The 13851-nt window shown below is 39.1% G+C and overlaps 1 protein-coding gene across 1 annotated transcript in view; it reads left to right on the top strand.

The window, feature by feature from the left end:
- Window positions 1-13851, top strand: part of DOCK8 (dedicator of cytokinesis 8) — a gene marked incomplete at both ends in the record, with an annotated part of 80316 nt that overhangs the window by 11887 nt on the left and 54578 nt on the right. Inside the window, 4 exons of the mRNA XM_079548342.1 lie at window positions 3911-4013; window positions 8070-8245; window positions 10482-10553; window positions 13564-13687. Of these exons, the coding sequence (XP_079404468.1) occupies window positions 3911-4013; window positions 8070-8245; window positions 10482-10553; window positions 13564-13687 (475 nt within the window). The remainder of the gene's footprint in view (window positions 1-3910; window positions 4014-8069; window positions 8246-10481; window positions 10554-13563; window positions 13688-13851) is intronic.

Raw genomic sequence — 13851 nt, 5'->3', positions numbered from 1 at the left:
CAGGAGTTCTGCATCATCATTCAGGCTGATCACATTGATATGCAATGAAGCAGTGAAGTCCAATTGATGTTACTTTGCTTCAGTGCTATGGAGCGACCAGTGATGTAAAGAATCTTGGAGAGCTTTAGTCTGCAGTCTTCTGTTTTTCCTGGATTTACACTATCTTACAACACACCACAGCAATACTGACCAACTGTGAATTCAGCAGTGACTTCTGTGAAAAAAACTCCCCAGAATCTATACTTTCACTTTTCAGCTGATGATTCCTTTTTGTCCTTAAAAAAAAAAAAAAAAGGTACCGAAGTGAGCTGTCTATAGAGATGTTAGCACTACTGGATCCCATCTCTGATCTGAAGGGAAACAATTGCCCAGATGCAGCTCTGCTGGTTGTCCAGGGTTGTAGACCACACTGTCTATAACCTCAAGTGTCCCACTGCCTTTTAAGTGAGAGCATTTTTCCCAGTTACTTATTATATAGTTTTTTACTATAAGAAGATTGCTTCTCCCCTTTATGGATATAAGTTGCTCACTGTTTTCTTTATGGCCACTGTTTTCTTTATGCCATCTTCTATGTAGTTGAGGACATCTGCTGTCTCACTCCTCAGTCAACTCTTTTGTACTGAACACATCCACTTCTTTCAATCTTTTCTCGTCACCCTTCACAAACTATTTAACATTCTCACTGTTTTCTTTGGCAGGTTTTTCAGTGTAATTGCTTCTTCCTCTGCTGCATTCTTACAGTATAGATCAGCTTTAGCACTGTCATTGGCTGAAATAAATAGAAATAACTTCCCTTTTTCTGCATGTAGGGCATTCTGTTAGTATGTGTCTTGGTCTTCTTTCTCAGAGTGTCTTCTGCAGTGGGGTTGTTTATTTATACAGTTCCTTTCCCTTTTTGCATTTCTATGTTTGATGTGTTTTATTCCTAAGTTCAGAGTTTTGTGTTTCTTTTTTTTGTGTAACTGTGCTGGTTTCAGACTGTTTATGAGATCATGCTAAGCGCTAGTCTTGTTTTGCACAATTTATTCCAGTCTGATGTGAACTCAGATTTATTCATTGTATTCATTATTACCACCGTCAGTGCTGTAAATAAGATAGTAGATTGGAACTAGGATGAAAACAAATTACTTTGCTCGTTTGCAGCAGTACACTGTTTGAAATCTCTTCACAATCTTCTTCTAAACTGTGAATGACCACAACTTGAATAAGGGTTGGTGGTTTTTTTTTAAGAAGATAAGCAGCTAGCTATGATGACTCCATCAAGACATTATCTTTTTATTTTGCTTATAGGAATGCTTTGAAGCACACTATCAAAAGCCTTACTGAGGCCAGTAAGCCATCACAGAAAAGTATTAAAAGGTTTCATGTGACTGCCCTTTGATAAATCGTAGCCTCTGATAAATCATTATGGCTTCAAGTTGCACCAGGGGAGATTCTGGTTAGATGTTAGGAAATACTACTTCTTCAAAAGGTCGGGCACTGGAATGGACTGCCCAGGGAGGTGGTGGAGTCATTGTGTGTGGAGGTGTTCAAGAAATGTTTAAATGCTGTGATGAGGTACATGGTTTAGGGAGAACTGTTGGTGACAGGTGACAGTTGGATTGGATAATCTTGTAAGTCTTTTCCAACCTTGGTGATTCTGTGATTCTATGAGTTCACACTGGCTGTTCTTCAGTATCTAAAAGTTTTCCTTATATCTAACCTAAATCTACCCTATTTAAGCTTGAAACCATTTCCCCTTGTTCTAACAGACTCAACTAGAGAGTCTGTCCCCTTCTTTCCTGTAGATTCCCTTTAGGTATTGAAAGACCACTCTCAGGTCTCCTTGGGGCTTCCTCTTTCCAGGCTGAACAGCACCCACTCTCTTAGCCTGTCCACACAGGAGAGGTGTTCCATGCCTTGGTTCATTTCTGTGGCCCTCCTTTGGTCTGTGTCTCTCCTGTACTGAGGACTCCACGTGTGGACGTTGTCTTCCAGCTGAGTATTCCTTGACTGGAGTGATTTATTTTGCAAATTCTTACTTCTGAGTATTGTTGGAGCCTCTGGAACTAATCATAAAAAACTTTTTTCCTCCAGTTGGTTTGACTTGCACAGGTTTTTACCAGGCAGCAAGTCTGGCCCCGTGTCCACATACGTGCTTCCTCTTTTGTGAATAAACATTCATTTCCTGTTCAAAGATGACCCCCTACATGGTGTAATTTATGTCTTTTCTTTTTTTGGCAGTAACTTCTGCAATACACTGTAACATAGGTTTTTGACAAGCTGCTAGGTCTTTTGCTTTCATCAGTGTGCTTCTATACAGGGTAGAAAACGACTTGCTCTGTTTGAAAGAAAATCATAATTTTGAATAATCCGAGCTTTATACCTTGTTACACATATTCACAATTAGATACTGTCTGCAGTGGAAAGATGAAAAGAATAATTGTGATATACAACCAGCTTTCCTTTTCAAAATAGGGCAAAAATAATGAGAAAATCCCCAGATTTCTTCATAGTTCCTTAATGGCTTCTTGCTTATATTATTATGGAATCACCTTTAAAAAAAATTCCAGTCTTGTTTTGCCTGGTATTTGGAATACCAGTGTTGACTGCTGACAGTGAATCCCTTTTCTTTCTCTTAATTCTGGCTTTTCTCTGTCTGCTGTTACTGCTTCCTCTAGAGTGGAACCATGTTGCTCTCAAAACTGGTGCAACCTCCAAACAGCTGCCTGTATGTATGCATCTTTCATTTTAGAAGTCAAACCTGTAATGAGATGCCCATAATACCTTCCATGAGATGCCCATTCTCACAGGAGGAGAAATGGATTCAGCACACTCTGGGTTTTGCCATACCAGTGAAGAACAGTAGTAGCCAGAGGTTATGTGTCACCAAACACATTGAATAGTCATGGAAATCAAGAGACTGCAGGGGAGAAGAGCTGCAGAACAAGCATGCAAACTCTGCCATGCAGCAGCTGGTAGATCTAAGACACCCACTAATATCTGCTGGAGTTGGAAGAGAATCTCATGCAGAAGAGAAAGTCTTTTCCTCTCTCTGTGTTGGCTGCCCTGGTGGGTGGATGGCCAGAAGGTTTTTCTTTTTACTTAGAATCTGCTTAACTGGCTCTTGTTCTTTGAAAATCTTGTCCTGAGTATTCATGGTGAAATGTATTGTACTTATTTTGGCATTATTTCAGGGCTGATTGTTCTTAAATCATACTAAATATTTATTGATTTATTTCACTGAAGAATGAGCAAGCTACTCTGATTACTGGTTTTGCACACTAAGTACATACAACTGTGCTATCACTCTAACATCTGAAAAACTCAGTACTGGCCTCCCACTGAAGTCAGCTAGTTAGCTCTTAAGATGATTTCTCCTCAAGCATTCAGCTGGCAGTGCAGACTGATTTCAAAATTCATGCTTTCATTCATCTGGTGTTGTTCAGAGCAGACTACATTATTAACATAAATCTGGGCTCACACCGTACAGTGAGTGGTCCTGCCTTGCTTTCATCTGCTGGTCACTTACGGTTCATTAAAGTATTTTCCTATGTGATGTTCATTAATCTTTCAATAATGGTTTATTATTCAGTAATTCTGATCTGCTGAAACAAAGGTGCAAGTGTTGCTATGTAGTTTGCAGCCATATTTGACTTGAAGGCAAAATTATTCTTTCTTGCATGGCCTTTCATATTTGCAAGGTTAACATAATAATAGAAACTTGTGGAAAGTGCGTCAGGATGTTAATTATTTAGGACTGCAAATTATTTTTGGAGGTCTACATGAACTAAAATGCAAAAGGATTCTAGAATATAATCAAAATATGTTTCTAAACTCTGTGGCAGGACTCTAAATTGGCTGATGTCTAGGGCTTGACATTTATATGTGGATAACTGTAGTTATAAGCTTTTTCTCTGCTTAATTAAAGGTACTCCTCTGCAGAAGTGAGAAAGCAATTTACCCTTCAACCAGGCTTTGCACAGTTCTGCCAGCGTAGCTTAAGTACTCCTGGCTTTTCTACTCTTCATTTGGTAAGTTCTGAATTTGTCTTCTACATAATCCATCTGCATTACATAACATTTTTAGGCTAAACTAAGTGAGCTTTTTTGTCCATTTTGCTTTCCATTGTCTTATTCCTAAATATCAAAATCCTTCTTGATCAGCGGGAAGATTACACATTTGAAGGAACTGGGAGTGGTCCTCAGAGTCTGAAATAGACAGTCTGCATGCTACTGTAAACCAAAGAGAAGTAGTTAAGTATTGGAGTATAATACAGGCATGCCTTGACAGAGACATTCAGCTCTACTACCAAGTAAAAGCATTGTGTGAGGCCAAAGATGATCTGCAAAAGGAGATCAGTGAATAAAAAAGAAAAAGAGTATGGTGGAGACTCAGCAAGGCTTAGAACCATAGAATATCCCAAATTGGAAGGGACTCATAAGAATCACCAAGTCCAACTCCTGGCTACACAGAAGACCACCAAAAATCAGCCCCTGTGTCTGAGTGCATTGTCCAGATTAGTCTTGAATTCCAGCAGCTCAGTGCCATGACCACTGCCCTGGGAGGCCTGTTCCAGGTCCCAACCACTCTCTGGTGAAGAACCTTCTCCTGACCCTCCTCTGTTGCAGTTTCATGCTGTGCCCTTGAGCTCTATTGCTGCAGCCTGACCCTCCTCTGTTGCAGTTTCATGCTGTGCCCTTGAGCTCTATTGCTGTTGCCTGGCTTAACGAACAATTCCCAGAGCCAGTGGCCGAAACTGTGCACTGACCCTTATTTTCAGTGCTGTTAAGTGAAAAATGCTGAAGAGTGTCTTGATTGGCATAAACCTTACTGAGTCAGTGCTTATATGGTCCAAATCATCTTCAGCCTGACATGCAGAAATCAGACCGTATGACACTGCCCTTATGACAGAGGGAAAAGTTGCCAGGTCTTCTTTATTGCCTTTCAAGAGGATGACTATTCTGCAAGTGTGCTATGCCATTCCAAAAAAAGCCACGCTTGTCTGGGACTTTGATACTTTTTTTTTCTTCTTTTGATTAAGACCCAGAAAGTAGGAGGAGGAAGTCCTTGTGCACCAGTGATTGTGAAAAATGGAGAACAGGAGCTGTAAGCGTTTACTTCCCGTGTGTCAGGGCCTCCCGCCACAGCTCACTTCCTCAATCTGAAGTGCTATGGTGCTTTAGCTTGCTGGTCGTGGCTTTTCAGCCCGGGGGTGGCTGGGTTCTCTTCTTCCGGCGTACAATTGCTTTAGCTCTTGAGAAACGCGATAATGTTTCATTTCCTGGATATTGCCGCCGCAGCTGCCATTTTGTGTGCTATCACCATCCGCATGCCTCTAGTCCACCCTCCTTAAAAAGGTATGTTTGTGGTAATGCTTTGTGGCATTTTCTATAGCATGATTTCTTTGCACACCTCCATGATAGAAGCAGTTATCTTTCTTTGTATACTTTATACTTTGCACATCAGAGAGACCATTGCCCTCCTTCTCATTTACCTTTTTCACCATCTTTTTCCACTTGTCTTCAACAAGATAGAGTTACAACGCATAATGAAATGTGATGTATTTGACTTGCTGGAACAGAAAACTGTGATTTCTGAAAGGATGTGCAATGCTTAACTGAAAATTAGATTTTATTAAGCAACATTATTTTGCATGCAAAACATTTCATCTTCAACAACTGACAAGATATGTGGTGTTTATTTTTTTTTAAATTGCAGCTGTGTTTTGCTTTAATCTTTTGCATTTTGTTTTGCACAGCTCTAGATATGTATTCATGCATTAACATGCAATATTTTACCCACTAGCAGTATAATAAATCAACTTCACGGATATTGTCTGAAGACTATACTGAATATTAATGAGAAGTTAAAAGCTAATAAAGATCACTATTTACCCAGAACTCCTGAGCCTGTATGCTCAGCTCTTTGCTAGGTATAAATCAGATCATGCTTAACCTATAGTTTTGTGAACTTCTTCAGATGACTGCTTCATGATTCTCAGTTTTAGACTTTACCTATGAGTAAGAAAAGCAAAGAAAGAGGGAGATTTTCCCTAAACTGGTTCTGGAGAATGCTGTTGATCCCTTAAGGGTAAGCTCTGACATTTCATTCCTGTGGAGATGCAATAAAAGAGGAACCTGTGGTTTATTTGACATGTGTCTCAGTGGTCTCTGCTCCATCGTTTGCCACATCTATTATTTTTCAAACATGCAGCATGCTTTGTTTCTAGCGCATTTTTTCTAAACCTACTTCACTTTTCTCAATGTTTCTGAGTTTTTATTAGCTGAATAACTTCCCCTATTATATATCCAGAACACTAATAAGCTTCCAATACTTGGATTATACCATACATATAATTTTTAATTAACCTTCCTATCTACAATGACTGATGTGGCAAAGTGTGCGTGAGCCATGTTAGTTCGGAGCTACCAGAGCATTGCTACCATTAAGCACCCTTGTCCTTTCGTAAGTTGTAGAATTCTTCACTGTCCTTTTGTGATAAAATTTCTGTGTGAAGCACAGTTATTTACAGAATTATTATTTATTTCCTACACCGCTGTTACTTACTTCATACTCAGGTGAAAATATTGTCAACTTTCGTGACAGTCTTCCTTTAGTAGGACCCAGTAATAATGAGAGAAGACTTCATAATTTTAGCCTGCAGATTGTATTTATGGACAAGAATACAGAAACATAAGAAGAATAGCTCCAGAATATTGGATGAGGCTTTTGTCACAGTAGTGTTGCATATAAAGGCAGTATCGTTATTAAGGACATCCGGAGCCTTATTTTCTTCACACTCCACCATCAGAACCAAATAAATTATCTGTCTCATCAAGGCTGAGACAAACTGTTGTTGGCAGCTTCAGAAGGCAGTTGTGTGAGAGATGTATTGAGTCAATGTGTTACAACACAATCCTTATTCTTTACAGTCAAGGACTATTTGAAGATATTTTTGGCTAATTATTTCCTCCTAGTAAATTAATTATTGCAGGGCTGTTATTTGAATGCTCTTTTGGTCCTTGCTCTGAACTGCGCTTAGGCGTCCATGATGTTTCAGGAACTCACAGAACATAAAATAGAGTTTTCTAAAGCTGTAGTTCTTGAACTATTTGTTACATGTCAAGACAATCAACAATAAGAAGTGCTAAACTCTGTACACAGCTGGATAGGTATTCTATTTTGTGCATGTATATAAGCTATTTTTATTGACTATATAGAAAGTAGAATTTCTTTTTTTATCTACACAAGGAAAAATATAATAAAAACAACACATGAAGTTACATTTATGTGTATGTAGAACAATTACAGGTACAATAAACAAGATTTTTTGCCTCTGTTTTTGAAAATGAACAGACAAAAAGAGACAGGTGGCTTTGTAGCGTTCATGTTTGGCACAGTTAAACTTTGGATTGGCACTTGTTAAACTTTGTTGTGAATCGAATGTTCTGTATAAAGATGGTTTATAAAATACAGCCAAATAAATTTGCTCTCTGTCAGGGTGCAGTGCCAAATGCCATAGAAATGGTGAATATATAAGGTTTGCAATAACAATTTCAGTAGTTCCATGTAATCTTTTGTGTAGTTACTATTCTAACTGTTGAAGTAAAATTAAAATTCAAAAGAACTGAGAGGCATCTGCATGACTATGATTATTGCCAGCTCCCTGTGAGCTTGACACTCTCTTCTTGGTCACCTTGGCCTTGTACTTGCTTGCTGCTGCCCTTTCAGATTGGAAGAGGGGGACTAGGTGCACTTCACAGAGATCAAGCAGATTACCAGTATCTGTGAAAGCTCAGCAATGAAAATAGGCATATATTTGGTTTTAGCTGTAATACCTTCTTCTGCATGTTAAAATTTTCTTTTTCATCATTTCTTTTTCATCTAATTGTTTTGTTATCAACTTTTCCCTGCATTCAGTGCAATGGCATAATACATAAGGTTAGAAGTCTGTTCCTCTATTTAATAAACAAGGGATAATTAGAAAAAGAAATGAGCCCCCCCCCCCAAAAAAAAACAAAAAAACCCACCACTTTTAAAAAACACATCTTTTGCTAAAACAAACACCTCTTTATTTCTTTCATTAGCCTTCCTTTTATGATGCAGTAGACCCAGTAGATTTCGAATGCTTCCTAATGACACAGCTGAACAACTTGGACTCAGAAATGGTGCATGAACTTGGTGATTTTCCTGAAGATGACTTGGACATTGTCTTTACACCCAAAGAATGCAGGACTCTGCAGCCTTCTATGCCAGAAGATGGGTAAGGAAACTTTTTCTTTGTCTGAAATGCAACAGATTTTTAAAAAGTGTTGAACAGAAAGATGTCAATGTCTGTTAACCTCAGTCCTCCATCTGTTCAGCCGTCATGCAGTTACTTTAAACATGTGTACTTTGCCACTGATTCTGTTACTCTCTTTAGGACGGTTAAAGTCTTGTATGGGCTTCTCTGCCTAGCTGTTAGCAGCAGGTATGAGGTAGTAGTAGATCAAAAAGAACAGGGGAGAAGGACAGGAAACTAATATGAAAAATGAAAAATGATTTTATAACTGTGACTCCTTACGTTGATTTGTAAGATCAAAGTTTCTTTCTTTTTTTTTTTTTTTTTTTTTAATTCCCTCTTGGCTGTTTATTACATGGCATTGATCAGATCACTCAGTGTCTCTTATTCAGTATCTTTCTTGCTTAATAATCACAAGGTTTTGAGGAAGGAGTATCTGTTGATTTCTAGTGTGGAAGTCATTTCTGCGTCCAGGTAGATATAGGTAGGTACTAATGAAATAATCAGGAAGCTTTCCACTGTTTTCATCAGTTTTTAGATTAAAATAGTTTCCATGTTTCATAATGGTACTCAGCAGTCCTCAAAATATTTAAGCTAGTTTGATAAATAGGAAAAATATAGGCAGCAGAGTTTTTTACAGTGAAAAAAAATGATGTCTTGGAAATTTTGCTAGTGGGGTTTAGAAGAGTTCTATAAATTGTGTACAAAATAGTCTCCAGGGATTGTTTGGCTAGAAACAGTACCCTCATATAAAAACACAAAAGCATAGCCAAGTCTGCAGACAGCAACAAACAGATAAATTTGAAGTCAGCATAAGTCAACCCCAAACTGCTTTGTGTGCAAAGACAGCTAAGTATGCATGTTTGTTCAGGTTGGGGCCTGGCTCCTTCAGTTTGTCTTCAGTGTTTTTTTCCCAGCATGCCAAAAGAGATGGAGGCTAAGGTGGAATGACGATTCATGGTGGACTATTTTCATTTCTGTAGGCTGAGACCACTTCTCCCCTATGGAGACATATTTCCAGGATCATTTTGTAATACACCTATCATTTAAAATAGTAGTTTTCTGTTTCTGCCTTAGTGGTATTAAAAGATGTTTTAAGGAATCTATGAAAAAAAGAGGGGTGTCAGTAACAACAAACGTGCATTCAACAGACTTGTTTTGTACAGAAAATCCCTATTGAGACGTTCAAACCACTCATAAGGAAATTGATGTTACAGAAAATCCAGGTAAAGGACGCATAGTGTGTTAGGGAGGAAAGCATTCAGGAAGGTCATGCTTCAGAGATTTGCATGCAAGCAGTGCCTCCTGTGGTATCTTCCTGTGCCAAGCACATGAAGTAGATGCCACTGACCAGACAGGGTTAATATGCTGCCTGCTAATGAAAGTGTGTCCCATGTGATGCAGGAGGTCAGCATGTGCTACTTTATCCCACCCTGGCACACAGTGGTCTGCTTGTCTGAGCCCCAAGGGTTGTTAGCCAGCTTGGGCTGCAGATCTATTAAGAGCTCTTGGTGGAAAGTGCTGAGAAGTTTTACATCTTTCTTCCATTCCCGCATCACATGCATCCTCACTTAACAAGCAGTTTTTACACAGGTCACTAGTATATTTCAGAGTAGGAGTAAGGAAATTGTGCTACAACATCATGACAGAACATTTATGGAAACTGACGTTAATTTATCACATTTTAATGCCAGTCAGCATCCATTCTCTCAAGCAGTCTGCCAACTCCCTATATTGACAGAGGCTTAGTTGAAAATCATCAGCTTACAGCATATTTTCAGATCTCAACATTCTGTTGAGCTGTTGGAATTTTCTCCATTTCAGTATAAAAGAGTACCTGAGCTGATGCCTCTGGAAAAAATATCTCTATTTGTTAACAAGTTTTGGAAAAACACAGAAGATAGGTACCTGCGGTACTTTCTTTTGTTTTACAGTACTTTATAGCAACATCTGTCAGGAAACGCACGGTGTGGCAAATGGTTATCTCTGTTAAATGCATTTCTGTTAATTTGGAAACACAACAACCCAAACACATGTCTGTGTACTCATTCAGTACACCTGTTGTTTAAAACTGAAATGTAGCTTAGCAATACAATAAACATACGGGAGTGGACTAGCAGAGAGCCCTTTATCTGTACAGCATGTTTAGTTAAATTTCTTTTTCCTTAAGGCATGACCTAGGTACTAAAATATTTCCCATACGTTGCTTTTTCCCCAGGGTTGAGCTGGATTCGCATGTACGAGACTGTGTTCAGACCTATATCCGGGACTGGCTGATTGTGAATAGAAAGTAAGCTACCCACAAGTAAATGAAATAGAAAATACCTGGTATGCTATTTTGCATGTAGAAGATGCGTTGTTATAAATAATCTGAGCGAATGACAGGTTGAATCAGTACCTGAAGATAAAAGTGGATTTCTCAGTAGTTTTACTCTACTGTCTTGTTTGAGATGGTGGGCTTTGCTGAATATTTTCGTACCTGCTTCTTAATTATTCAGGTTCCCCAGGAATTAATCAGGATGTAATTCATATTCAGTGTGTAGCAATGATCCTTCATCTCGACCTCTTATCCCTTCCTTCTTTTTGTTCTTTTTTCTGATGCTTGAAGAATCATTTTGTGTTTGTTTGTCTAAACTCTGTGCAAGGACAATCACATCTTGAGTATTGTCAGTTCTTACTTTGTCCATTTTCATATACGGCTGTTGGCTGTCCAGTCTTTCTTTCCAGAAAGGAGAAAAGAAGATTAGAGATGTTCTTGGCAGTGATTGCTAGTATCATTGGATTATTAGCATAGCATCAGTTAGAAAAAACTATTTTCTAACTGTGAGGATTATTAGCATAGCATCAGTTAGAAAAAACTATTTTCTAACTGTGTCTCTTGCTCTTTTCCGTAAAAGAGTCTCTTTTCTCTGTGTCTCTTTACTCTTGTCCGTAAAAGAGTTGTGTTGTTAGTTCTGCACTCTGCTGAGAGCTGCGAGGAGACTTCCTCCAGGGGCCTATGAAACAGGTTCAGTTCTCAGAAGTGCACATGGTGAGTCACCAGGAAGAAGCTGGTGGGTTTTTGCAGGCTCCCTACCTACACTGCGCAGAGCGCTGTGCTCGCTCCATCACACAGCTCCGCTCTGAGTGCTCTGTAACGGGCCAGCCTTGTCTGTGCACACAGATAAGGACTGAGCAACCCAGTAGGTGCCACAGACAGTGTTGTGTGGCTGTGTTTGCTGTTATGCGCGCGTGTAGAAATGTGAATGGAGCCAGAGAAATACACTTCAAAAGGCTTTTAGGGTGTTTTACTGTCTCGCTGATTCAGATGAGGCAAATTTGCAGATACTTTATTGAGTTTGAGGCCTCCCAGAAAGCTGATCTTTGATGGCTAACAATGCAGGCAGGTTACTAAAAATTACAAAGAGAAAGAAAGCATGAAAGATGCTTTAGTGTCACGTAAATCGGGGGTTATTATTGGGAGCCTTATGGCATCATTCTCAAAACAAATCTGAGAGGAAGCAAAGGAGTAAAGAGAGAAAGAGTACTCATAGAAAGCTTTCCAACATGCTGAGGAAGACTGAAAAGTCAGTGGTTGCCAGTTTATGAGACAAAGATTCATAGGGCAGATCTCAGTTTATAATCTGGAGAGCTGCGAGAGGTGTGTGTATGTAGCTCTTGTCCACTCCTGGATATGAAGGGTGGGAGTAGCACAGTAAAGAGGAAAAAAGGTTGTGGTCCTCACGCCTCAGAGAAGTAGGACGTGAGTAGGAGGGTCTGGGCACAGTAGTAGGTCTGTGTGTTGTAGTGAGTCTGGCTAGTGCAGAGTTCACTTTACCCACAGCAGCCCATACAGCGACAAGCTTTGCATTTGTGGCTAGCACTGTGCTGATATCATAACCAGCGTTTTCTCTGTGGCTGGACAGCACTGACACACAATCCAAGCCAGTATTCTGGAGTGGGCAGGAGGTGGGAGGGGACAGCACCAGGGGAGCTGATCTGAACTGATCAAAGGGACATTCAGTAGCATATGGGATCACACCCTGGCAAAGGGGAAGGAAAAGGGAGATCTTGCTATTAAAACATCTGTCCTCCCAACCAACTTCTATGTGTATCAAAGCCCTGCTTCCCAAGATATGACTGAACATAGGAATACTTGCTAATGGGAAGTAGAGAATAATTGTTTTCTCTGTCTTTGCTTCCACATAGCCTTTGTTTGTTTTTAATTTCTTTATTCTTTAGTTAAATTATCCTTATCTCAAGAACCTTTTTTTCTTATCATATTTTCTCCCCTGCTCCTTCCTTTGAAGAGGAGGAGCAAGAAAGTGGTCCTCCACTGGAGATAGTGGAAAGTGGTCCTTCACTGGAGGTAGTGGAAAAAAAAAAATCAACAAAGCCTCTTGTCTCAAAAGAAGGTTGTGTATAATTCCTCTCTCCCATTCTAAGTAGTAAATGCAATTCCAAAGCAAGGTCACATCCAAAGAGATCTTGTCGATCTTGTATCTTTATTGCCTTTGGTTTTCATTTGAACTGATAAATGATTCAAATTCAAATAATTAATATTAAAATACATATAATACAGTTATATATATAATATAGTTATATATATACATAATACATATACATAATACAATTATATATATATATAATTCAGTTGTATCCAAAATGTAATAAAAAGGTGTCTCCCTGATCAATAATGACTTATTGTGACATCACAATGAAGGTACTGAGATATTTAGATGCTACTTTTAATTGCAATGGAAAGGAAAATGAATGAAGGTGGATAGTGTGACTAAGGGGAGTGATTATTAAAATGCTACTACAGAATTTAGCAAATTTTTTGAAAGGAGAGAATAGTCTAAATGCTTGACTTAAGGGGAGCAGCTAGGTCTAGGCATGCTAAATGACATCTCAGACAAGCAGTGAGCTCGATGGTGCAGAAGCAGAGAGCCAGCTAAAAGGCAGGTGTTTCTGACCATTATTTCTAAGGTCATTGAGATAATCACTATGTCTTATGAATAGCTCAGGGCTGAATTTATTCCTAGGTCAGAATTTTTCTGCTGTCTCAGGGTGAGAATATAACAATGCGAGTGAATTTTCTTCATTTTCAAGCTATCCTTCCTATCCACTGTAAAGCTGCAATGGTTGGATGAAACATTGGAACATCGCGAAATGTCACATTTTGTATACAGGTTATGGTGTGCTGTCCTTCTGTGCAATTATGTTCCTCATTGCTTGATTTTTAGTTTTTCTTCTTCTGTTTTATTTTCCCCTAATTCCTGTTTGTTCCATCCTGATTTGCTTGGTTTTGTCTCTGCAAGGAACCAAGGGAACTCATACATTTGCAGTTTGAAAAATAAGGGATCCCGAAAAGATTTTCACAAGCATCTGCAGAAACAAACATTTGAATCAGAAACTTCAGACTCTAGTGAAGCAAGCTTTCAGGTATCTTTTATTATATTTGGTAAAAGTTATTTAATATAGAAGCTGCCCTCAAGGGAAGCAAAAGTCCTGTATACAGAGACCTCTGCAGCAGGTAGCCCTTCCTTACGGGGAGTTTCTGTCGCCAATATTTGTAGAGCCTGGGGATGTTGGTACAAGGCTGGTGT

The sequence above is a fragment of the Tetrao urogallus genome, assembly GCF_951394365.1.
Source record: "Tetrao urogallus genome assembly, chromosome: Z".
Lineage (NCBI taxonomy): Eukaryota > Metazoa > Chordata > Aves > Galliformes > Phasianidae > Tetrao > Tetrao urogallus.
The sequence above is the reverse complement of the archived record's forward strand: the minus strand, read 5'-3'. Positions and strand labels throughout refer to the sequence as shown.